The sequence below is a fragment of the Ammospiza caudacuta genome, chromosome 4 (genome assembly GCF_027887145.1).
Source record: "Ammospiza caudacuta isolate bAmmCau1 chromosome 4, bAmmCau1.pri, whole genome shotgun sequence".
In the NCBI taxonomy this organism is placed as follows: domain Eukaryota; kingdom Metazoa; phylum Chordata; class Aves; order Passeriformes; family Passerellidae; genus Ammospiza; species Ammospiza caudacuta.
Window position 1 is genome coordinate 59,597,586 of NC_080596.1, and position 25,378 is coordinate 59,622,963.

The 25,378-nt window shown below is 40.6% G+C and overlaps 1 protein-coding gene across 2 annotated transcripts in view; it reads left to right on the forward strand.

Moving 5' to 3' along the window:
- Positions 1 to 25,378, forward strand: part of AFAP1 (actin filament associated protein 1) — a 115,043-nt gene that overhangs the window by 45,553 nt on the left and 44,112 nt on the right. For both annotated transcript variants that reach the window (XM_058803464.1, XM_058803465.1), the window contains exons 2-3: positions 6,363 to 6,491; positions 11,538 to 11,635. In XM_058803464.1, the coding sequence (XP_058659447.1) occupies positions 6,365 to 6,491; positions 11,538 to 11,635 (225 nt within the window). In that variant the 5' untranslated portion in view covers positions 6,363 to 6,364. The remainder of the gene's footprint in view (positions 1 to 6,362; positions 6,492 to 11,537; positions 11,636 to 25,378) is intronic.

Here is a 25,378-nt window from a genome sequence, read left to right on the forward strand (position 1 = left end):
TTCTACAATGTTGCTTATGTACCAAATACCAGTGAGGTTTTTTTGAAGGACTGGGAGAGTCACTATGTTTTAAGAAGATTTTATACATAGGTTGAAGATTGGCCTCAAATATTACCCATTAATCCAGTCAGATTTGTTTGGGGAAGTGTCCTGTCCCCATGAAACTAGGGCTCAAGATTCTGACATAGATTTTTTTGCTTTCCTGGAAGATGCACTTCCCATAAATACACCTCTCTCCACAGAGAGGTAGTAAGGTGAAAATCTCTGGCCTGTATTGTATACAAAGTCAGATTAGGTGATTTCTTGTAGTGGGTCTCTGTTCTAGCCTTCAACTTCTGCAACTGACAAACCAAACAGAGAACAAAAAACATAAGCACAGAGAAATTTGATTCAGCAATGTTCAAGGAACTGATCAATAGGCTCTTCTAAAAAACTGAAGCTCAATTAAAATTCATGTTGCTGTGATAGATTTGTATACTTATGTATTTTCATAAATGCATTTATAACAGACATGCAAGCCTGGAGGTGAAGTTACTCTGTGTGGGAGGTTTGTGCTCTATGGACAAGACAATAATAAATAAACATACTTCCTCTCCTCCTTCCTGGACTTGCATTTCTTTTTCTTTAAAAGTTCACTAGTGTATATTAGTCAGCTGAAAAACTCTTTCAGGTCAGTTTTCCTGTGACAAGGTTAAGAAATACTGTAATTGCTAGGACTGACCAAAAACAATCTGACCATTTTTCTAATGAGCTCATTCTTGTAATTTCTTCTGGTTTAGGCAACCTTGAAATCATGTGTGTGATACAGAACTCTCCCTGCAATTTTTTTCAAATCAACTGGAAGTGAAAACTATATTATTTTAAAGAATGGTTATAAGCTAGTATCTGTAAACATAGATTTGGAATAATTGCATCATTATGCATTTTTATTCCCATTTGGTTTTAGTTCTGGTTTGGAACAAAACCTGCAGTGTGATGTAATTGCCTTCTTCTGATTATTTTTGCCTTGGTGTGTTCTGTTGCTGGCTGGTGTATATAGTTTTTATGTGCTGCCATTTGAAAAAGTTTAAAACTCTTTTGAGAGTTGGTCTTGGAAACCCTTCTGGATTTATCATTGTTTTTTTATTTGTGCATGGCAATTACAGCAGCCCATTAGGGGCCTATAATTCCTATTGAGCATAGAATGGACTTCTCATCATTTAATATGGAATGTGATGTTGTTCCTCGGTCCAGCTAAAATCAGTTTACTGTTGTGATTACCATCCCTGGGCTCCACCCTGCCTTTCACCACCTGCCACTTATCAGTAATTCCTTTGGCAATGAGAATACAGCCAGTACTGTCAAATAAATTGGCCCCTTTTTGAGAGCCTTCTGATTATTATTCTTTCTTTGTGGTGATGTCAGATTTCCAAGGGTAATCTCTCACTGGAGGAGTATGTTTTTCTTTGGTGCTTGCATCACCCACACTTTTTCAGTCTTCATTTAAGAAATAATGATTGCTTACTGAAAATATGTAGATTTTTCTGTTACTCAGTTCCATTTTTTTTTTTTTTTTTTTTTTGGTGAGTGCATCTTCACATTTCTAGGAAGGAGAAAATAAGATTTTTTAATCCAGAAAATCAGCCAAGGACTGACAATAGGGAAACTTGTTTCTTCCTCTGAACATACAAGTTCGTCTTGGAAAAAAGAGTTTTCAGTACTTTATTTTAATGCACTCCATGGCAGTATTTTCTGCTCTTTCCTTAAGCAGCAAAAGTACTAACAGAGGATAGTATGCTTTAGGATATGTGAAAGAGTGTTCTTGCTAGCTGGGAACAATGTTTCCCTTCTTTCTTTTCAGATGTTTGACATCAATGCAGATATGAGGTGAAATTCAGAACTTTCCCCCTTCACACTTCAATGTTTATGATGCTATTAACTCCCACAAAAGAAAATACATCTCTCATTTACTCCTGGTAGAAACAATGTCTAAGTGTTCACATCTAGCATTTTTTAGCAGCTGCTAACAATTTCATTCTGTTGTCACACTAGAATTGTGAATTAGCATTTTTGGCTGCCTGCCTGAAGTCAGTGTGACACACCTGTGAGCTTGGCTGGGCAGGAGCAGCAGTCTGGCCTTGCTCTGTGTTCTGGGTGAGGTGCTGAGCATCAGTCTGGCCTTGCTCTGTGTTCTGGGTGAGGCGCTGAGCATCAGTCTGGCCTTGCTCTGTGTTCTGGGTGAGGCGCTCAGCATCAGTCTGGCCTTGCTCTGTGTTCTGGGTGAGGCACTGAGCAGCAGTCTGGCCTTGCTCTGTGTTCTGGGTGAGGTGCTGAGCAGCAGTCTGGCCTTGCTCTGTGTTCTGGGTGAGGCGCTGAGCAGCAGTCTGGCCTTGCTCTGTGTTCTGGGTGAGGCACTGAGCAGCAGTCTGGCCTTGCTCTGTGTTCTGGGTGAGGCGCTGAGCAGCAGTCGGGCCTTGCTCTGTGTTCTGGGTGAGGTGCTGAGCAGCAGTCGGGCCTTGCTCTGTGTTCTGGGTGAGGCGCTGAGCAGCAGTCGGGCCTTGCTCTGTGTTCTGGGTGAGGTGCTGAGCAGCAGTCTGGCCTTGCTCTGTGTTCTGGGTGAGGTGCTGAGCAGCAGTCTGGCCTTGCTCTGTGTTCCACTGCTGGACCTCTGAGCCTCTGGACAGCTGGCCCAGGGCACATGCAGTGAGTGTCACTGTGCTGCCAGGACAGTGCTTTGGTGTGTTTTCAGGTATTGCCTCACTGGTATCAGGTTCATCTTCCCATCCTTTTATCCATCCTTACCAAAGCTTTGTTTTTAAAATCCTCTGCTGGGCAGTTAAATTGCTGAAAATCTCCTTACCTTTACTGTTTCCCACACCAGTACCTTTGGTGGGCCTGTCACTGTAGGTCGATGGGAAGGGGTCACCAGGGACTGCAGTGCAGATTTCCTCCAAAGCCATAGAGAAAAGCCACATATTTGGTACAGTCAGGAGAGATCAGGACTGGTGCAGCTCCAGAAGTCTCTCCAATTGTGGTTTCCTATCTCTTGTCCTCTTGTTTCCCTGCCTCCTTCCCTGGTAACTCACTGTTTTCATTTCTCATTGTGCAGTCCATCTGTTTATATTAGATTATAAGATCCTGAGACAAAGGGTCTGATAATTTTTAATAACTTAACACAGTTGTGTATGCTTTGCATATCAAAGGTATCTGATGCTTTCATCCTTTTTTCCCTTCCTAGAAGTGAAGGTTCTCAGCAAAGAAATGAGGTGACTGTGGCATACAGTATTCTTTGTTGAAGAGGTGAAGGCAGAGCTCCCTTCCAGCCTATTTACAGTTCCCTGCCATAAAGAAATCAGGAAACATGGCATTGCAGAGAAATATCAGTGCAGTAATATATGCAATTACTAATTGCAATTACTAACAATAAATATGTCTGTAGAACTACATGAAAAATACAGATTTCTTGTACTGCATACTGATGAGGTTTCACAATGATTGTCCAGATTGCATGATAATGATAGCTTTTGAAAGCATGTATCATATCAAGTAACTATTAAAATACTCATATATTCTGTAACTAAAATGAACAATATAAATGCATTTTATATTCAGAGCATACTTAAAAGCTGGAGACCACTATACACAGAATGGAGTATACATCTTGTCTCAAGTTTATAATTTGAGAAGAAGATAAGAGCTGATTATTTGGGTATTACTTTTTTCCTTTGGTCATATGGACTTTTTATTTCTCCTAGAGTCTTGTGATCACTTACCACTTTGCAAATCTGAACCTATGCTTTTGTGCTTCAGAAAGCTGTATGCTGTATACATGTTGTTTCATAATTTGAACAACTCTGGAAGTAATAGGGTTGTTGTGAAATACTTTGGATTTCTGACAGATTTCTAGAGAGCTTAGACAGCTACAAATATGATGGCAAAAAAAAAAATACCATTGTAGCCATGGGATGTTTTTCATGAGCTACATTGTGAAGCAACACAGACAGTTTTCCTGTCATTTTAAAAACCCTCTTTCTGCCAATATATTGTGAAAATCTTTGGGAAACCTAGTTCCTGAAAATGTTGGCAGTTTATGCAATGGCAGTACTACTGCTCAGTTGAATAAAAGAATATCATCACCAAGAAAAACTTGGGCAGGGTGGAATTATATGTACAAATGAATAGAGTCTTTGAGAAAATTAAGGGTTAAGGGTCTGGAGCACAAGTCTTAAGGAGCAGTATCTAAGGGAGCTGAGATTGTTCAAACTGGAGAAAATGGGATTCTGATTGGCCATTGTCTGCAAGTACCTGAAAGGAGGTTGCAGGGAGGTGGGTGCCAGTTTTTTACCCCAGGTCAAGAGGAAATGTGCTCAGTTTGCACCAGGGGATGTTTAGGTTGGATATTATGAAAAATGTCTTCTGTGAAAAGATGGTCAAACATTGGAACAGGTTCTGCCCAGGAAAGTGGTGAAGTCACTGTCCTTGGTAACCATGTGGATGTGGTGCTTAGGGACAGGGTTTAGTGGTGCACTTGGCTGTGACGGTGTTCACAGGGGTTCTTGGGTGAGGGAAGAGACGAGGATCTGACTCCATGTTTCAGAAGGCTTGATTTATTATTTTATGATATATATTACGTTAAATCTATGCTAAAAGAATAGAAGAAAACGTTTCATCAGAAGGCTAGCTAAGAATAGAATAGGAAGGAATGATAACAAAGGCTTGTGGCTCAGCTCTCTGTCCAAGCCAGCTGACTGTGATTGACCATTAATTACAAACATCCAACATGGGCCAATCACAGATGCACCTGTTGCATTCCACAGCAGCAGACAACCATTGTTTACATTTTGTTCCTGAGGCCTCACAGCTTCTCAGGAGGAAAAATCCTAAGGAAAGGATTTTTCATAAAAGATGGCTGCGACACTTGACAGTGCTGTGGTTGGACTTGACGATCTTAAAAGTCTTTTACAGCCTAAATGATTCTATGAAAATACTTGCCCAAGCATACTTCTTCAGGGATTTCTGTGCTGAGATGTTTTCATGCCCTGGTATTGCTGACTGGCACATCTTCTGTTTGTTGGCTTTTTGAGTTTGTTGGCTTTGCCGGAGCAGTCAGAGCATAGGTACAGTCTCCAAATGCATGGGAAAATCTGCATTTCTTGAAGACAAAAATAGGCCAGGAGTCCCTTGCAGGAGTAGCTGACATCTGTGGGATAAAGCAAATGCACCTCAAACAAGGGTTGTTTAAACATCCTGACACATTCTCAGAATTGGAGAAAAGGATTTCACGTTCACTTGGGTAAACAATTGTATCAGAAAGGTTTTCGGAGTAGGGAAAAGCTGGTAAGGGAGTAAACAGCAAAGAATGTACCTTTTAGAGGTCTGAAAGGGCTTAGCAGCAGTTGCCCAGTTAGGCCTGGAAAAGACTGTAAAAACAAATGCGATTAAGTAGAGAAAAATTTAAGTGGAGGCATTTTGGAATGAGGATACAAAACTATAAATAGTACATCCCCTTAAGCAAAGGGACCAGAGAATCTCAGAATTATGAGAGAACTGAAGCATGAAAGTGTGGTTCAATATCATGGGTTTCCTCAGAAACCTGCTGAAGAGATCATATGATCAGGCTAACAAAAGTGTTTGTGTGTATGGTCTGAACTACTGCAGTTCTTAGGATGATGCAAGACTTTAGGGATAACTTGAAAGGAAAAAAGGAGAACTGTGCTTATGAAATTCATTGATAAAAAAATTGAGAAGCACTGGGAATAGAGAGAAGAAATGTAATTTTTTCTAGCGTTGGAAAGCTTTGAGATCTGAAATAATAGAATAGGGTGAAATGTGAAATGCACAACATGGAATCTGAGGAGTGATAAAAAAACATGTGAGAGATTGGTAGCTTGTCTTTGGAGATCATAAAAAAGAAAAATCACTGCAAAGAAATGAGTACCTGCTCTTACCGCAGCAAACAGAAGAAAAAAGATGAAGGAAAGATTCATTAAAATAGCAGTGGTGTCTGGAAGCTTTACCAAACCTTAAATTTTTTCTGCTGTTTTGCAGTTTGTTAATGGGAGGGGAACCAGAGTGACACAGATAGAAAAGCCAGGGGCCACCATTCGTGCACATAATTTGTCTGGTGCTGGCTTCATCATGTGGCATTTGAAAAGATATGTCTTTCAGTTTGGAAATAACTGTTATAAATGCCAGCAGCTCTCACTAATGGATTATTCTGTTGGTTCTTTAATGTATAATAATGTTAAAGTTTCTTTTCATCAGGGACGACCATACATTTTTAAGAAATACTAGAAAAAACTATGAATGTAGATTAATGAGAATTAACTTTTTTTTTCCAATGGGACTTTCAGAAAAAGTAATTATTTTCTTTTGTCTTTCAGCCATGGAAGAGTTAATAGTTGAGCTGCGCCTGTTTCTTGAACTTCTGGACCATGAATATCTAACTTCCACTGTCAGGGAGAAGAAGGCAGTAATAACTAACATTCTCCTGAGGATACAGTCATCAAAAGGTCAGTACTGGGGTGTGTTTTCTTGCTTGCAGAATGCACAGAATAAGTCTCTGCTCAGTGAAATAACTTTTAAGAGCTGAAGACAAGCCCTAAATTGAAGCAAGACAGAAAGACAGGGTGAAGCCAAAGTGTAACTTGCCTGAATGCTTTGCTTTGTGTCCAGCAGTGAAATACAGCTACAGGCACACTTAGGAATTATTGCCTTGGTAGAAAGTTTTCACTTCTGCTGGCAGAGTGGCTGCTTCATTTAATTTGTGCCAGTAATGGTGTTTGTGAGTTTTGATGCCAGGGAGTGAGCGCTGGCCGCAGCACTGTTTCATCTGTGTCAAATGACCCAAATCCATCAAAAGCCCTGATACTGAGGTGGAGTCTGGTGCTTAACTGATACAGGAGTGCCAAGCCAGAGATAGGAAATGGTTGTCAGAATGTTTGGATTGCATTTTGCAATTAGACTCACTTTCTTGTTTTTTTCCTATCTAAAACCATTTTTGTTGCACAACTTGTCTCCATCAAGATTATGGAACTGAGTGCAGCATAAATGATTCACTGTGTACAGGAACCTTTCCACAGAGCTTTGGTGAGGAACATTCCTCACTATTTTTTCTAACAGTACCCTTACATTTTTTACCACACTTTTCTGTATGCAGTGACATCTGGGTCCTAAGACCTCCGTCTCCACTACATCTGACAGAAGTACTGCCAGTGTAAAACCCCAGTTTAGATTTTTGAAAAATACCAGAGTTTTTTGAAGAAAAATGCCACATTGTGAGCAGCTGTACTTATCTTGATTTGTTTCTTCTCTGGTGCTAGAAAAATGTGGTCTTGTCTGATGCAGTGTTGCCCCCTTATTAAAGAAATTGTTTTTTTTTCTGTGGGATTCAAGTCCATGGAGATCTTTAAAGTAATGATTGTCCTCTTTTCCATTTCAACATTCTTAAAGACCCACCACTATTTCTACCTTACTGAGAGAACGAGGTAGATACCAATTTCTCATATTGTGGAAGAAGTCTTCATGCTCCAGAAGTCTTCATCAAAATATAGCAAACTCCCCAAAAATCTGTAGAGGTGAACCTGCAATTTATGTTTAGAAACATAAATATTTTACCGGCATTCACAATAACCTCAGCAATGCTGGGCTGACACTGCATGTTCTTCTTGCAATCTTTACAACTAGATGTGTTAAGAAAAACATTTGATTTGTTCTAGAAGTCAGGTGTCATTCTTTTGCCAGCTTTGAAAACATGGGGAAAGATTGTCACATTCTTTCTTTTGGGATTGTGGATGGTGTTCCAGGACGAAAAAACCCTTCATTTCACAGTGCTGAGTATGTTTCTGGACTCTAGAGCTCAATTATTTATGCTGTTAAATTGTGGAGTCATGGTTTGGCCTGAGCAGACTTGTGTCCTCCATCAGTTCCTAGGCATGATGTGGGAGTTTGCTTGGGCAAAGATCTGCTCCCTCTAGACAGATGAAAATCACTTTGAGAGTGAGAGGTCTTAACTGTGTGAATATCAATTTCTGTGTGCCAGGGCACCTTCCTGGGTGTGTCCAGTCTATGTCTCTACATGTGGTGACAGATAAGAAGACCCCAGAACCATAGCTTTCCACTAATCAGCACCTACCATTTAGGTTTTAAAGCCTATTAGGCTCTGTAACAAGATCCATTTCATCCAATTACAGGATCCATCCATCACCAAGATCCCTATGAGATCCGTGTTTTAAGTGGTAGGGCTTTGCTCAGTGCAGTTGTTACTGGAACATTTTACTCACCTCTAGTGCCTTCCTTCAAGGAGATCAAATGTAGACATTTCAAAGAAAAGTTGTAAAAGTGATTAAAGGATCCAGAAATACGCCTTCAAATTAACCAAAATGAGGTGTCATAATTAATCTTTATTTAGAAAAGTAGTGACTGAGCACAAGCTCCTAGACTTACACAAGAGTAAGTGCAATGGCTGAGTGCTTGTTTCAAAGTGGAAATAAAGCACCTTTTGAGCATTGGAGCTATGAACTAATGGAAGAACTTAGCAAGAGAACTGCATGCCATTGCTGGCATCTTATCAAAATGGAATGTTTTGCTAAAAGATATGCTCTAGTTCAAACCAGAGTTAAGGAAACCTCGTAGTTCAGTTAAATAAGAGATCATAGGACTATGCTTTATATATCTATAAACTTTAGTTTATGTAGTTGAGTGGAATTTAAGCCAGCACGGCCTCTAAAAAAGCATCCAGTTTCTCTCCCCATGCTACTCATGTATTGCCTCTTCCTTTCTGCTAGCACAAACATTATTTGCTTTGTTTTGCTGGTTTAGTCCTAACCAGTGTCACTTCCCTGGTCTGGTTCATCCTAAGGCCACACACATGCTTATGCTGGCTCAAAGGAGAGGTTGGGGCAGGGACAGGAACAAGGCAGGGAAGGAGAGGAACTGCCTCCTTGGGAGCTCTGCCATCACATCCTGGCCTGGAGTGTGTGTGGAGCTACCCAGGGAGTCATGTACTTTACTGGAGCCGACCCTGCTCCTTTTTTTATCAGTCATAACATTCAGTACTCCCATCCCTTTGAAACTATTCATCTCTTCATTAAAATTAAAAGCAATAAAAGATGCATAAACCCACAGTACTCTGTAACTAAGATGAGCTATCATTTGGAGTCTGTTTTTCAGATTGTTGTTTTACTCCACCCACACAGCTCCATGAGAGCTCTTGGGTTGCTGGCACAGTTTAAGAGGCTTGAGGACTATGCTGAGTTCAAGCTCTTTAGTTACATTTGCAAAAATCAACAGGGTGAATCCAACAGCATTTTCTGATTGCTATAGAAAACCATGTAAGATCAATGGGGAATGGTGATGATGGATCTGGGAAACTGGGAACTGGCTGGCTTTGTTAGAATGTCTGGAAATGAACAATTATGTTTTTCTTTGTATAGGTGTGAAAATTATAGTGATGGGCTGGAAGTAAAACACTTTAAACTGAGTGAGTTCTTACTTGGGGGATTCTTTAGAAATCTTTTGCCTTGTTTTGTTCCATCTACCCTAAATGAGCACTGTTTTCTTCATCTAATATCTATCAATCAGAGAGAACTGGGCCAGGCAGATGTGTTCTTCAGGTCGTAGCTGCTTGGCCTCAACTTGCCCTGCATCCAAACTAGTGGTTACTCTGAATAGCTGGCAAAACTATAAACCTTATTTTTCTTCCTGAGCCTTGGCATGCCCAGTGGAGTGTAGGTCTGAAGAAAACACTTGGCATTTCATTCTAAAACTCAAGACTTTTTTCTAACAAACAAAGACACAAAGAGTGTATTTTGGAGTAAGAACTGTTGCTGGATTTAGTCATTAAATACGACTGTCAACACTGCCTGTTTTCCTTAACAGGATCTGATGCCCTAAAGCTGTTGTACTCCTTTTGCAGTATACATTGGTAGAAGAAATTAAATGTTAGAGCAGGTTCTTGTTAACGTACACATGAAAACTGGGGAAAATAGTTTTATAGAGTCAATAGTATTTACTTGGAATAGTTTGGGGTTTTTTCAGTAAAAATCCCTTCATATATGACTTCTGGTTGTTATGGAAAGCATGGGAGACTTGGACATAGATGGCAGTCATAATATGGACTCACCACTCATCCTATGTGAAGAGCAATGAGTGAAAGTTACACTGGAAAAAAAGAAAAAAGGAATGTTTCCCAAGACTAATCACTCTCTTGATTTGTAGGAAGAAAGAAGAATCTGTAGTCTTTGGAGACAGTTTAATATATCAGTGTTGTTTTTCAACCCATGACTTCACAGCCAGTGGGACTGGGATATTATGACAAGAAACATTTCATCATTGATTACATTTTTGAGAATTACATGATCTTCACTGAAAGGCATCCATTTGACTGTGTAAATATATATTTTAAAAATGCAACTAAACACTAGGAGCTAAATTCCATCTGGGGTTAAGCAGGGTACAATCCATGGACTGAATGTTTGCCAGAACATTGAGGAGATGCACCCTAATCTTCTTTTGATATTTAGAAGAATAAACAATATCCTGTTTCTATGAAGAGAATTCAACTGTGATTTAAATTATTGTGCCAAAAACACAGAGTGAGTCAGTCCTTCCTCTTTTCTCCTGTGAGGGAGATGCAGCAATGGCACAAAGGACCCTCAAAGCAGCTTTCACATTCATTCTTTTCCCTTATCAAATTCACCTGGAAAACTATGAGGTTATTAAAATAAAAAATTAGTAAAAAGGACATGGTGGGAAAATATGCTCAGTGTGCATTTCTGTTAATGGTGAATTGGTTAGGGCAGTGTCCCTCAGCAGTGCTCCAGGCTGGGGTGTCACAGCATCCTGTGCAGCTTAAACTCACACCACAGCTCCCTGATCAGAGGTGGTGGTGGCAGCAGGGTCCCAGGGAACATGGGCAATGTGAGCTTGGCCAAAGAGCTGTCACCATCACTTCCAGAAAAAGCAGGCAGGTAGGAGCTCTTCTTCCACCCTCTTCTCCATTCTTTTGGCATGAAAGATGGTTTGGGCTTGTTTCTCCATGATGGCCTTGCCCATCCAGAATGTGCCATGGAAACAGGTGTTGATCATCTCCATTGCAAAAAGGCAGCTGGTCATGTACTGCCCACAGGCTGTGTTTTATTCACTGTGTGGTGCCACTGGGATGTTTTCAAATGTGGCATATTCCCCCAATAAACGTTTTTATCTGGCAGGCACCTGGCAGCGTGTTTGAATGTTGTTCAAGTCTTTGAGTTTGAGATGGATGGGCAGTTCAGAACGATTTCCTGTAATATTTTTTCAGTGTCTGGTATTTGTTGATCCAAACAGCATATATGTCATTATCATATAGAGCAAGTATGTGTTTGTTCTGCTTGAATAAATTCCTGAATTCCCAGCATTCTTCCAGTCCGGCGTCAGTAACTGCACTTGGGAGGTGGGCTGTGATCAGAACTGCATGCCAGATTTCACTGTGTGACAGTCAGACATGGGAGCCACGTGTGGAAAAAATACCCCATTTGCATCCACCAAGGTACTAAGTGATGTTTGTTGCCCTTCCACAGGTTTAGAAATAAAAGAACATGTCCAGAAGCAAGAAGTTGCCAACAGTTTGCCGGCGCCTCCTCAAATGCCTCTGCCAGAAATACCTCAGCAGTGGCTGGTGAGTGTTGTAGTTAATTATATAAATATGTACAAGAGAGAATGCATTTATGGTAAGTCCTAAAAGAAATGGTTACAAGGGAGAAGAGCCTGCAGGTCCAGGGAAATAATTATTCCTCTCACCTCTGCTTTGGTTGAGGTAATTCGGTTCAGCCTGCAGAAGAGACATCAAAAAATTGCTTGTGGTGAGATAAGCTTGGGAATAGGTCACCTACAAAGGCTGTGGAATCGCAGTCCTTGGAGATTTTCAGAATTCTCACGGAAGACTGAGCAACATAGCCTTCATTTCAAAGGTTGACCTGTCCTGTGTTGGAGGTTGGCCTATCCAAGCTCACAGGTCCCAGACAGTTTCTTACACTTTTATTGGTAACATTTCCTGGAGCAAGCCTAACGAGAAGACTCCTTTCAGCAGCTGAAAAATGAAGATACAGAGTTTTAAAATTAAGGAAGAATACTTCCTTTTTTATTAATAAAGACTTTAGACTTTATTCATAAAAAAGGGAGTATTCTTCCTTCATTTCATGGTGTTGCCTTTCCTGCCCAGTCTCTGGGTAGGAAATTCCCTTCAGATCAAGCAGATGCACTGACTCTTAAAGGTGTTTATAGCAAAGATACTGATTGAGGTCTGTAATTCAGTCCTCCAGTTGGGAGCAGCTGTCTTGTTATAGAAAAAAAACTGTAAACAAGTTTCAGTGCTTCTCTCGGAGATACTTTTCAGTAGATATGATGAAGAAAACATTTTCAACATTTTTTGGAGAAGTGTAAGCATATCGTGGTTTAGCCTGTTGAACTGATACTGATAAAGTATGTATCTCTTTATTCTTGGGTGGGAAATTTTGTGCACAGAGATAAGAACCATCCATGGAGATCCAGGTTCATCAAATCAGGAAGCACAGATGCAGCTTACAGGGCCAGAGGAAATGGATGGCTGATGTTTTGCCTCATTTTAGTGTGGTGTTTTGTTAACACATTTATGCCTGGGCCTGAGGGATATATAAGCATCATATGAACATAAGAACTTATATATGACATGGAACTCCTGGCTAGCCTTTTATAAAATGCTGTGGACTGCAGAAAAAAAAACCCAAAAAAACGCAGCAAACATTTATTGTATGGAATACCTTAATCTTACTTTCTTTCTAAGCAATGCCACCTTTAGGTTTGTGACAGTAGATTAATTATGCATATATTTAATGGATGCAAAATAAGTGTTATTAATATTCAGTGAAACTTAGAGAATTCATTTCACGGTTAACAGTGCCAGAAACTGATTATTTTTATTTAATGCAAAATACATAGAGCATAAATTACAAGGGAATGGGTTCAGAAGAGGCAGGAAAATTATGCAAAATGAACATGCCTTTGAAATCTAGACTTCAGGTACTTCAGGTTTCATAAACTTGAAACCAACTAAGATCCTCATTCTTTTATATTTGTGTAGGTTCAGTTTGGCTCTGAGGATTCAAGTTGTTTTTCTTAGAACAACCCATCTCCTTTTCCTTTCTCATACACTAATGTGTAAATTCCCCTGAAGTTGGTACAGCTGCAGCAAGTTAAATGGTGTGAAGTATGAATTAGGTCCAGGAGGTCAGCTCTGGTTTTTGCAGTAGTTAATTTTGGATTTTTAGTAACAAAAATATTTCTCTGAGATACTGTGGGAATTACCATGGAAGTTGACACAGTTAGAGCTGCCTGGTCTGCAGTGTGGTGTTCCCTTGTTGAGCCTGGCAGAGTAGAGTTTGGACATGGCCCTCCCTTGTGACCTGCCTGTAACACTGTGGATGTTTTCGCCTCGGTGAATTCATCGAGTTTTTCCGTAGGGTTAGAAGCTGATTTTTGCCAGTGTTTCTGCAATTCTGTTGCTGCTCTCAGGCAGTGGTGGATTTCATCTGCCTTTCAGTGCCACTATGAGATGAGCCAGGAGGTGCCCCAAGCCTCTCATTGTCTTGCAGTACCCAAATACACGTTACAAGTGGTGATATTTTAATATGGTATCACATTGTAATTAGTGAAAAAGATGACAGACTGCTGCTGTCCTGCAAAAGACCAGGAGGAATCACAACAAAAAGACAAAACCATCAGCTTTTTGTCCTTTGAACATTGTGGTAAGCTTAGAGCCCAGTCTTACTTTGACGACTTCTCCTGAAGTCACATTGATATAGTGGAATTGGTCACTATATAATTGATAATTTCTTGGAAACTATTGATAATATAATTGATAATTTCTTGGAAATAATTTCACTATTAGGTGTCTCTTTATTAAACCCTTGTTATTATTGATATGTTCAGAGACTGTCATCTTTCTTTTCATACACAGGACATTAGTGACAGTGACCAAGATCTAATCTCTCATCCATCACTGCTCTTGCATGGTGATTTGCAATGCATCCTGAGTCAATGGAGTCCTAAAAATTTGTAGCTGATGCCAAACTCTATGAAAACTGTACATAATTGCAGTGATATAAATACTGAGCTACCTTTCCTTGCCACTTTTCATAGACTGTGTTTTCATAGCTGAGTGGAAAAAATTCCTTGGCCCACCAGAGGCTGGAATATCCTGTTGCTGGTTGCTCTTCTTCACGTGGCAATTTGGAAGTCATTCTCTATGGCACCTGTTTTTGACAGCTATTCAGGACAGAAAGTTTTTTCCACTTGCTAAGTAACATCTAGTGATGGTCTCAGCCTCCAATGAAAACACTTTGTGCTGATGGAGCATAGGAATTTACTGGAGGTGGGAATCAATAACTTCAAATAAACTGTACACTGTTTAAAATCTCTGGGTTTAGCCCATCAGTTATTGAATGTGACGAAAATTAAAGGTTCATTTACACCACTGTTTCTCTTCATGTCACTCAAGGGTTTCTGCATTCAAAAATGTTTAGTCTAAATTGGTGTTTAAGTTTCTACTTATAAGATGTGTGGGTGGGAAGGAATTCAATACTCCTTAAAGTAGTGCCAGGAGCCAGAATTATGTGTGGGCAGGTGCTGTGCAAGGTTTCCTTTGTAAATCTGTAAATAGACCTGCATATTTGCTCAGGCCAAATCTTTTATCGGTTTTGTTATTCATCAGCCCATGAACTAAGAGTATAAAATTCATTTTATTGAGACATACTGTTAATAGTTTAAATGGAGTCTCAAGTTGTTAAAACACATTATAGCCTGGAGAGTTTTCCTGGACTCAGTGGGCTTTGAAGGGACAAAGTTGAGGGACAAAGTTGGGCCTTAGGTATACTCGAATTAAGAAAATCACTAAGCACAGTCTCCTAGTAATTCTCTTTTGTATCCATTTCCTTGGCTGCATCTGGTGTAGCAGACTTTCTGTGAGGTATGGAAAGCTCAAATCCCCTCTTGCTTTAGTCTGTGTGTGCAGCTCCTTTAGCTGGCTGGCAAGTTAAATGCTGCAGATAAAGGATGTGAGGCGTAAGGGCAGCTCTGAGACACCTCTTGTCTGGGTGCTTTACTCTGAGCTTGCCAGCAGGAATGCAGTGCCAGCTCTGAGGCTTTGCTTGGGTCAGCTGCAGAGCAGGAGGTCACTGTGTCAGAAATGGAGTCCTGTTTGATCTTAGTCCTTCTGGATGGGCATACGGAGAATTAACAAAAGGAGGGAAACTTAGACATGATGGGTGCCCACGTGCCTGCCTGCCCTTCATGCACCAGGTCCTGGAGGTCTGTCCATCTCCTCCCCATCCCAAGGGGCAGCTGCTGCACAGCCCAGGCCATTGGCTGGACCTGTTCAGGGATCTGGGGAGACACCCCATGCAAAGAGCTGGTCCAAAATTCTGGTTCCAGCATCTACTTCACCCGTAGAAGGGACTTCATCAGGAACGCAGATCAGTGAAAAAGCAGGAGGTAGTCCAGATATGCTGGATTTGACTTTGCTATCCAGAAGGTGTAGCTGCAAGTGCCACCTTAGGTGGGTCTGCAAGTGGGATTCCCATTCCTTCAACAGAGATCCTAGGCAAAAGCTCCTTTAAGTTCTAAGGAGTCTTTGAAAACTGGTTTTTTATCTCACAGGCTGCTCCAATTGCATAACCTGATCTAAAGCCTACCTGAAAGCCCAGCAGAAAACTTCCACTAAATTACTCTGTGGGTTCCAGGAGCTGGACTTGATGATCTTGGTGGGTCCTTTCTAGCTCAGCATATTCTATGGTTCTATGGTTCCTTCCTGAACCTTCTCACTGCCAGGGTTTGTATTCAGCCTGCCTCACCCACCTCTACATCAGCAGCTGCTTTTTTGGCTTTCCCCTGCTCCTCACAGGCACAAGCACTGCTCCATGATGGGTTTGGAGGAATAACACAGCCAAGGCTCTGTGCATGCTTCAGAGTGCTGCTGGTGGTTTAACACCTGGGATCCCATCATTGCACCATCACCAAGCTGCCTTGAAGAGCATTTTCCACCGGGGCAGTGGTATAATATCTGCTGTGTCCCGCTGCTCAGATGTGCCTGAGGATTCCTGGCATGAATTAGCCGCAGCATGACAGTGACAGAACACTTCTAGCCTCCAAGCATTTGGTTGCCATGTTACATCTGACAGTTGGTGATTTCATTGCTCTGTGCTGTCCAACAAAATCAAACACAAACAGCACACTTAGCTATTTTGCATGATTTTCACAGTGAAATCGAGTGTGTGTTTTGTTTTTCTTGGAATATTGACAATTTAATAATTATTTAACCGCAGCAAATGTTCAGCAAAATTCCAGAACTCTGCAGATATGAATCAAAAGAATGGGTCATCTTCCTCCAACCCACTCCTGCACAATACACATTCACTCTGTAGGAGTGCTTCATATAAATGGGTTTCCTGTTGTGGGGAGATCATTTGACAGCCTCCCTTTCTCTGGCTGCCTGACAGGTAAACTCTTAGATATTTACTGGGAAATGCTGAAATGAGACAGTGTCCTTGGAGAAGAAGAAAAATCACCTGGAAATTGAAAGGATTCTTGAGGTGATATATCACTAATTAAATTAATCATTCTTTGCATAGCAAACAAAAAAGTGACACTTTTAAAGCTTTATCTAAAGTATGCCTTGAGAAAAGTCCCACAACAGAAGCAAGGGGTCCATGTGTCAGGTGGTATTTGGGAATCTCTGTTTCATCCACTTTTTTTTTTTTTTAACACTGAAAAACAATCATTATTCTCCATTTCTCTTTAAAGATGATCTTAAGGCAGTATTAGTTTTCAGGTTCTTTCCTTCTTGGAGCACAGTCAAAAGAAGAGTTGAAAGCCACAAAAATAAATTTAACAAATATTCATTTGTTTCATTCAGAGCTGGCTATACCTTCAGCTTCAACAGGTCTGAGCAAGTTCTTCCATAATGGAGGAACAAGGAAAGAAACCTTTTTAAATTATCAATGCAGTTACTCTTACTGCAGACAATGATACAATATTAACCCTTTCATAAACCAGCTAAAATTTATTCACTAGCACTTAAGTTTCTTTAACCCACTATTTCAGTTTTAAAGTTGTTCCACATAGTTTTTTTAACCCACTGTTTCATTTTTAAAGTTGTTCCACTGGCAACTGTTCATTGTCAGTCTTTGTCTGTGTGTTTAAGTAGGTCCTTTTCCCTTCACCATGGTATGTGTGCTTCAGATATCCTTTGTAATCCCAATCATATTTCCCCTCAGCTTTCATTTCATTCCGCTGTGTATAAGAAAGGCGCTCTCAGTTTCATTCTGAGCTATGGTTCAGTGAATGATATCCCCAAGTATTTCCCCAAGCACCTGCTATAAGGATCATGTACTTTGATCATAAATGACCAGAACAGCAGTCAGTCAGTCAGTCAGACAGTCTTCTGGACATAGAATCAGAATCATTTAGGTTGGAGAAGACCCTTAAGATCATTGAGTCCAACTCTTTGTCTAAAGCTCCCAGTAAACTGTGTCCCCACATGCCGCATCTGTATGACTTTAAATAGCTCCAGTGGTGGTGACTTCACTGCTTCCCTGGGCAGCCTGTTCAGTGCTCTACCACCCTTCTGGTGAATACATCTCTCCTAATATCTGAGCCTCCTCTGGCATGACTTGAGACTGTGGCATTTGTCCTGTTGCTTGTTACCTGGGAGAAGAGACTGACCCCACCTGGCTACAGGCTCCTTTCAGGTGAGGGACAGGGTCTCTCCTGAGCCTCCTTTGCTCCAGGCTAAACACCCCAGTTCCCTCAGCCTCTAAGACTTGTGTTCCAGACCCTTTCCCAGCTCTGTTGCCCTTCTCTGGACTCACTCCGGCACCTCAGTGTCTTTCTTGTTGTGAGGGGCCCAAAGGGATTTGAGGTGTGACCTCACCAGTGCTGAGTACAGGGTGAAAATCCCTGCCCTGGTCCCGTTGGCCACAACATTGCTGATCCAGGCCAGGTGCCATTGGCCTTCTTGGCCACCTGGGCACACTGGGATTGTGCAATATAATATGTCATAGCATAAGGAATAAGGATGAAGAAATGTATGCCACCTCTTTTTTGTCCAAGCAATATCTTACAGGACCCTCTAGTTGCCGTTTCTGTTTTCCACGGCTGAGGTTGGTGAATTATTGTTGATGATTTATTTCACATTTGCAAATGGTACCACAGAAAGGTTTTAGTTAAAGCAATTACCTTCTCAGTTAATTTATAGTATACCTTTATAGCAATACACATCACCATATTTCAAAACTTTCCTCATGTCTGAGCTGCCAGAATGAGCTGTTCTCAGCTGCCTTTAGTTGGAATTTACATTTAAACTGCATGAGTTAGAGTAGAATTGAACTCTTTTACCAAATTATTTTTATGATCATTGTGAAGCTATTTGCCTTTTTGTCTTTAACTAGATACTGATGATCTTTGACCTTCTTACAAGAAAATTATTAACTTGCTAATGGCACAGATTTTGTAGGATATTGGCCCACCATTTACTGTCGAATGCTCGGACTTCTGACCTCAGGTTTTCATTTCTTATTTCTATGCTATACCTGTCCATAAAACCCCATCTCTGTGTTGATAGTTAGGGGTCAAATTTTTTTTTTTTTGCTTTCCTTATCATGCTCATTAATGTTATGGGGAAGGAATTAGGCCAGTAAGGACCAAGTCTCCTCTTGTTGTAATTTGATGCAATGCTCAGGCCCTTAGACAATATAGTTCCAGTGGAAATGGCATTGCCTACACTTTTATTACTGTACTGCCTTGTCCTCATTGTCATGTCACACACTTGGATGAGTTTATTTACTTATGGAAGAGAAAGGTGATTTTGTCTTTTCTGGGGCGTACAGACACTTCTTTGAGCACAGTCAGAATAAACAACTCTGAGAGCCCCATGCTGCTTAAAATTCAGATTAATCCTTCTCATGTAATATGTATGAAAGTGTTCCCTAGCATTAATTAAGGCCCAATTCATTTCTTGGTACACACAGACCCTTTGCTTGACAGGAGTCAAGTCTATTGTTTTGTCTGAGTGATGCTTCCAACTGGCTGTGTAATAATCTTTTATTATAAATTATGAATGATACAGAAATACCTTGTTTTTGTTTCTGGCTCATTCGCTTTCACTTTTAATTATTTTGTTAGATCTTCTGTTCTTTCCATTGAGTCAGGAGTTTATTTTCACTCCAGTCTTCCACAGAGTTTGGGTGTAACTCTTTCCAGCTACCTGTCTTTTCAGTGGTGCATTCCATGCTCCAGTCTTTTTGGTTTTATTTACTATCTCAAATAATATGTATGTAATTACATACAGCAGCAAGAACTGAGACAATCTTGTCTGGACACGGACTGAGTGCCATCAGAGGTGCAAGAACCAACAGGGTTTTCTACTCGGTCAGTAGAGTAGAAAACTTGGTCCTCTTCATGGTCATCTTTGCCTTCCTGTTTCTTAGGTGAAGGGGTTATTCAGGTATGTGAGCAGGTGTGTTGTGCCTTTTGAAACAGTAGTTCAGCTCCTGGTGAGGTACAGGTGTAAATGCCAGACAATCTTCAGATCAAACTGTGGAGCCATAGGACGCCCTGATTCATTCTTTAATGCGAGCAAGCCTGTTCAGATCTCTTTCCCATCATCAGGCTGTGCTCTCTGAGGCTGTGATCTGTTTGTAGTCACTGTCTAAGCACTTTTCCAGTGATACCTTTAATTAGGCATTCACCCCCGAGTCAGCAGACACGCTCTCAGACTGTGTCAGATGTTCCTCCACTCCCTGGAGGACAGCGTGCCAAGTGTGTGCCTTCTGTTCCTGACCTTAAACCTGCTCAAATCCCTGTTCAGGATCACCTCCTAAGGAGAAGCTCCACTTGAGCTTATACTCATCCTCTGTCTGGTGATCACTTGCACTTCTTTCCCCCTTGCCCTCATCTGTTCAGCACTGCAGGAGCCGGTGAGTTGTCGGAATTCAGGACATCCCTCTGGCTGTCCTGAATGGCTCGAACCCCTGCCAGGGGGCTTAAGAGGCCTTGGCACAGAGCCCAAGACACCTGTTAGACTTTGATTATGACCCATGGAAAAAATTACCAACCTTATATGAGGATCTGCAAGCCATGAAAGTCTAAGTAGAATAATAGCTCGTTTGTCAGGGGCTGAAAAATAGATTTTTGGGGTTTTTAGAATGGGGGTTCAGGAGGCAAGATGGAGGAATCTGGGCATGTCCAGCCTTTCTCCTTCTTCTTCTTCTTGACCTCCATCTTCTGCTGTGATGGTGACACTTGTGGATTGATTTAAGGTAGAAGCTCACTGTCTAACATAGGTGATAGGTATTGGGAAGTAATTGTAAATATTGTACACGTAGTTTTTAGTATAAAAAGATAACACCACCCTGGGGGCAGGCAGAGTGCCTCTGTCTGACCTGCTGAACAAACCTCAGCAGGCCAGAGAAAGAATTTTGTAGATAAGAAACAGTAAACATCCTTGAGAACGAGAACAAAAGAGCTCTGACATGTTCTTTGACTTCCGGGCTGGGAAAAGAAACTTGTACTTATTTCGGGGTCACTCTGAGCAGCAAAATTCCCTAGAGTGGGTGACCAGTTCTGCTGTTCATGGGATTCAAATTGCTGGGCCTCGCATCATGTCAAAATCTGGTTGTTGGTTTTTCAGGGAATTCCTTCCAGTTTTTCTTCCTGGTAGCACCGGCATTGTGGAGGTGTGTGCTGTAACTGCATGTGCAGTCAGAGATGGTCAGGTGGGACTACACCAACAGCCCATCATGTGGCCCTGTTATCTCCCTTCTGGTGGGACTGACAGGGTTACTCCATTCCAAAAGGTTGAGCTTTATAGCTGTCTGGTTTTGCTGCCTTTTGTGCTCAGAAGCTGGGAAGGTAAGTTGTTAGACTTCCTTCACATTATTTGGCTCCTGGTTTTGTGGTCTCCAACTGACAAGCTCAGAAATAACAAACTTAGAATAAGAAGCAGAGGTCAAAGGAAGAATATTTCTCAGCTTTTCCTTGTGTACCCTCAGGATAATATTGCACAGCTTAAAGTGATCTTAATGTCCCACAAAGTCAGCACGTTTGTCCTGAATAAACCCAAGGTCCATCCAGGTCCTCAATTGCTGAAAATTAATAGTGAATTCTCTTTAGCAGAACATTGACTTATTTAAGGGCTGTCATACCAAGCACATGGCAAGTACTAATGCCCAGTTTCCAACCCTTACAGTGTTACAAGAAAAGCCTGGTTGAAATGTATGCTCAGTAATTTTGTGAATTGCATTTTACCCAGTTTGTTGGTTCATCTTGCTTTGTGGGCATCCGTTTCTGCACATTTTAGGGAGTTAGGGATCATAGATGTGTGCTGCTCTTCCCCCTGCCTCCAGGCTGAAGATGCAGTGAGGTTGTGCAGAGGTCAGGTCTAAGCTTGCTCCAGAGCCAATGACATGTGCCTGTCCCAAAGTTTGCTCCTGAGAGCCCAGATCTTGGACATCTCCAGTGTGTGACCCCTTTTCTGTTCTCGTGTTGCCTTCAGCACTGAGGGGCTGTGTATGAGCTGCATCCAGACTGGTGGTTGATGCAATAACACAGCTCCAAGTGTGGCACTTGAGTTGCTGGCAGTGTTTGCCTGCAGCACAGGTTACTGACAGGCTCTGCTGAACTCACTGCTTTGCACTGGAACCTCCACATCCTAAATCATTGCATAAAGGAACGTATTTCTTTCTATTTTCTACAGAGTGTAACTCTTCATTGCAGTATAAGGTGATTTTATATCCTCAGGCCTCTATACATTGACATTTATTTTCCTTTGTCTTTCAGACTGCTTTCCATATTGTCACCAGATTATCAGATAGACCATCCATAAAATAAAAATTACTGTCTGTCTTGCTCAGTACCCTTGAGGGTACTGAAGGGGGAAAAAAGGTAGTGTATCTTTTAGGATAAAGGAGGAAATAATTTATTTGTGGTCTGTGGAATACAGGAGGGCAGGCAGAGGGGAAAATCATAATACGCCATTAATTTAAAATGTCCATACAAGTCTGCTTCAGAGTCCAGTAGGATAACAAATTTTACCATTTTGTTTCTTTCTCTTAACAATCAATCCTGTCAGCTGGAATTGGGCATCCCATGCCCAATCCAGTCTCTAATTTCATCAGAGATCTCAACTCTGTAATGATCACCTCATCTGCTTCTTGGTTTCAATTAAAGCAGCTCTCAGTTGGTCTCAAACCCAGGACCTGACAAATGTCTTCATCAGTACTGTTTCGTTATTGCTCTTCTTATTGTGGACAACAACACATTACATTTTTGTCCTTTTTCCTCCAAGGAGGTAAAGGTAATGCCAATTTCTCTTCTCGGTTCTTATTCCTGTGACTGAGAGAGGTGGTTTATCTTAAGAGGCAACATTCTCTAGGCTTTTTCTCTGTTGCCTCTCATTAAAACAGAACAAAACAAAACACATAAAAAAGGAGAAATTCATGCTGATGCCTTCCTTGCAGGTTGCCAGGTCTTTCCTCCTGATACCGCTCAAGCTACATATGTTCTGGTCTTTTTGTTATTTAATCTTTTTACAGAATATATAAATAATTTTGTGGAGTTTATGGCCTTTTTATATTTTCAGGTAAACTATAGAAAAGTTATTGGATAAAGACTTAACTCATAATTCATAACTTCATAAAAATTCTTCCACTAAAAATTGCTGAGTGGAAAGAATGAAACTATACAACAAGCAATAGTAAAAACATTAAAGAGCTATAATATTAGTAACTAATACCAGAATGTACACATATATGTTTTTGCATATCTTGGTGGTCAAACTCATAAACTATATAGCTGCCAAAAGATGTAGTTGTTTATGGTACAGATTTGTGATTTTATTTTGCATTTAATCAATTGTGGGGTTTTTTTAATATTAAAGCAGCCTCACTTTTATCAGAAAGAATTTAATGTTGGATGTTTCTGTTTCTCCCTTTTAAAAAAAAATATTTTTTATAATTGTTTTCAACTTCGTTGTGGCAAGCACTGCAAAATGCATTTCAGAGAGGAGGGCCCAGTTAATTCAGCAATGGATTCCATCTGTGTTGACCTTGGCTGCAGAGCCCAGCCCGCCCCAGCTGTATGAAGTAACTGGTGCTCCAGCAGGGTCGGAATCAGACAAGCACCATTTGTGTTTCATTTCCTTTTTTCTTTCTTTCTGAATAACATTTTGTCTAAAAACAAGGATTTTTTTTTTCTCCTGATCTTTATTGGGATTTCTCATTTGTCTCGGGATAAAATACAGCTTTGAAACCTTGGTGCTGTGTCAAGTCAAAATTGGAATGACTCAGGACATGTATTCATTTATTTCCTGGGTGAATGAGGTCTAATAATGATAGGAATTTCATATATTATATGCAGGTGATGGAAAAAATGGTTTAAGGCTAGACCAAGAAATTAATTTGTCTAATGGAAAGGGTGGTATGAATGTATATTGCCCCAGGAACAAACTGTGACCCCAGCTAACGAGAACAAGCTTCTCCCCACTTGAGTGAAGCGGGAAAATCAACTCTTTGGAGGCAGTCCTGCTTTTTGTGTTTAGCACTTCAGGCTACACAGAGGTGATATGTGTAGAGCAATTCATAATTGCTGTCAGTTTTCCAATAGTAATGGACATGTAATAATTTTTAATGTCCTTTATGGCTGTTGTATAGCAGCAGCTGACCTTGAAAGACTCATTTATTTTGTCACGATGTGCAGGTTGTCAGTTTGATTTTTTTTCAGCAAAATTACAGGATCACTACACTAAAAGTCATATTTTTTCTTTATTTTGCTTTTTTGACGGATAATTTCTCTAGCAAATCTGGTATGTGAGGAAATCTCATTTGGTTCGCATTATAGGTAACAGTAATTGCCAACTGTAATTTGTAATTTATTGTGCCATAAGAAGTTGGCTGTATCATTTGATAATGGAAGTAACATTAGTGTAAATTTCAGTCTGACCAGGAATTTCTGTGCTCAGTTGTGAACCAGTTCATTGTTTGTGAAAAAGTCTCTCGTTTTATTTGGTGTGCGAAGGTGAGTCCATGCTGGATGAAGGGCAGGGTTAGTCACTAGCTCCTTGCCTTGCTGCACTCTGGGAATGCACAAGCACTTACCTGCAGGGTGGAATAACCTCCTTGATGGGAATCGCACTACAGAGCACTCTAAGGGTGGGACTCATTTAGTGATGGTGTCAAGAATTGGGTGACTGGTGTAGGTGTGTAATCAGCAGTGAGATTTGGAGATGTCTAGCTTTGAAATATTCAAAGATGAATCCAGCCCTGAAAGTGCCCACAGAAGTAATTTCACTGCAGTTAATGGCACATGTTATTAGAGCTCAGGCTCCTCCCAGGTAACTTCAGGTCTGTAGCAAAAGGGGAGCACAGTCCCTGTGGCCTCATCTGTGAGATGTGGAAGAAGGCTCTGCTAGACTGGTCAGCACACCTGAGGTACAGCCCAGAAGTGTCTCTATCTCTATATCTGACCAGGTTCTCACTTCAGTATCTCCCTTCATTCCCTTAGTTTACACTCAGTCCAGTGCAGACAAACAGCAATGCATCTCTGTCATTCCATTAAAAAAATCTTGAAAAACTTACTGCAGAAATACAACTCTGCTTGCAAGTTTAATTTTTGTAATCATGAAATAAACCACTGGTGCTAAGAAAAGGCTTCAGTATTTTCTATAACACATAAATAGGAAACTAAAAACCTGGGGCAAATATGAATGGGTTCCATAAAATACAGTTGTTTTGGTACTTGTTAAGGAAATAGAACAGTAAAGTCATATGGAAGAAGTCACAGAGTACTACATTTAGTTTGTTATTATATCTACGTACCACCAGTTGGTTAGTTTTAAATTAAAAACAGGTTTATATTTAAAAGAAGCATTTTAGAATTTGACCTATTATTTGACATATTTATTTTATCATGTAATAGTTTATTGATTTTTCAAACTTTTCCTTGTTTGTAGATCACTTTTCACTATGTAGAAATAGCATTATAAACATTAATATGTATATTAAGAATTGATTTGCCACTGAAGAAACACCTATCATGAAAATATGGTTCAATTTTATGTTCTTAGTCTCTGCCAGCCCAGGCTATTTAACTTTTCTGCAGTGTGCAGCCAAACTGCTGTTTGCTGCTCTAATGTGAATTATTTTAAGTGCAAAATGCTAATAAATTAGCCTTAACACTGTAAAGGGGTCTATGCATAGAAATCTCTTTCCTACATAGACCCATTAGATTTAAATGGAGAACTATATCTTTTCAGCATTTTTACCACTTAATGCCGTTGTAGAGAGAAATTCTTTTAGTGTAGCTGTAGTATTGATCTTGTCATCCTTAGCAATGA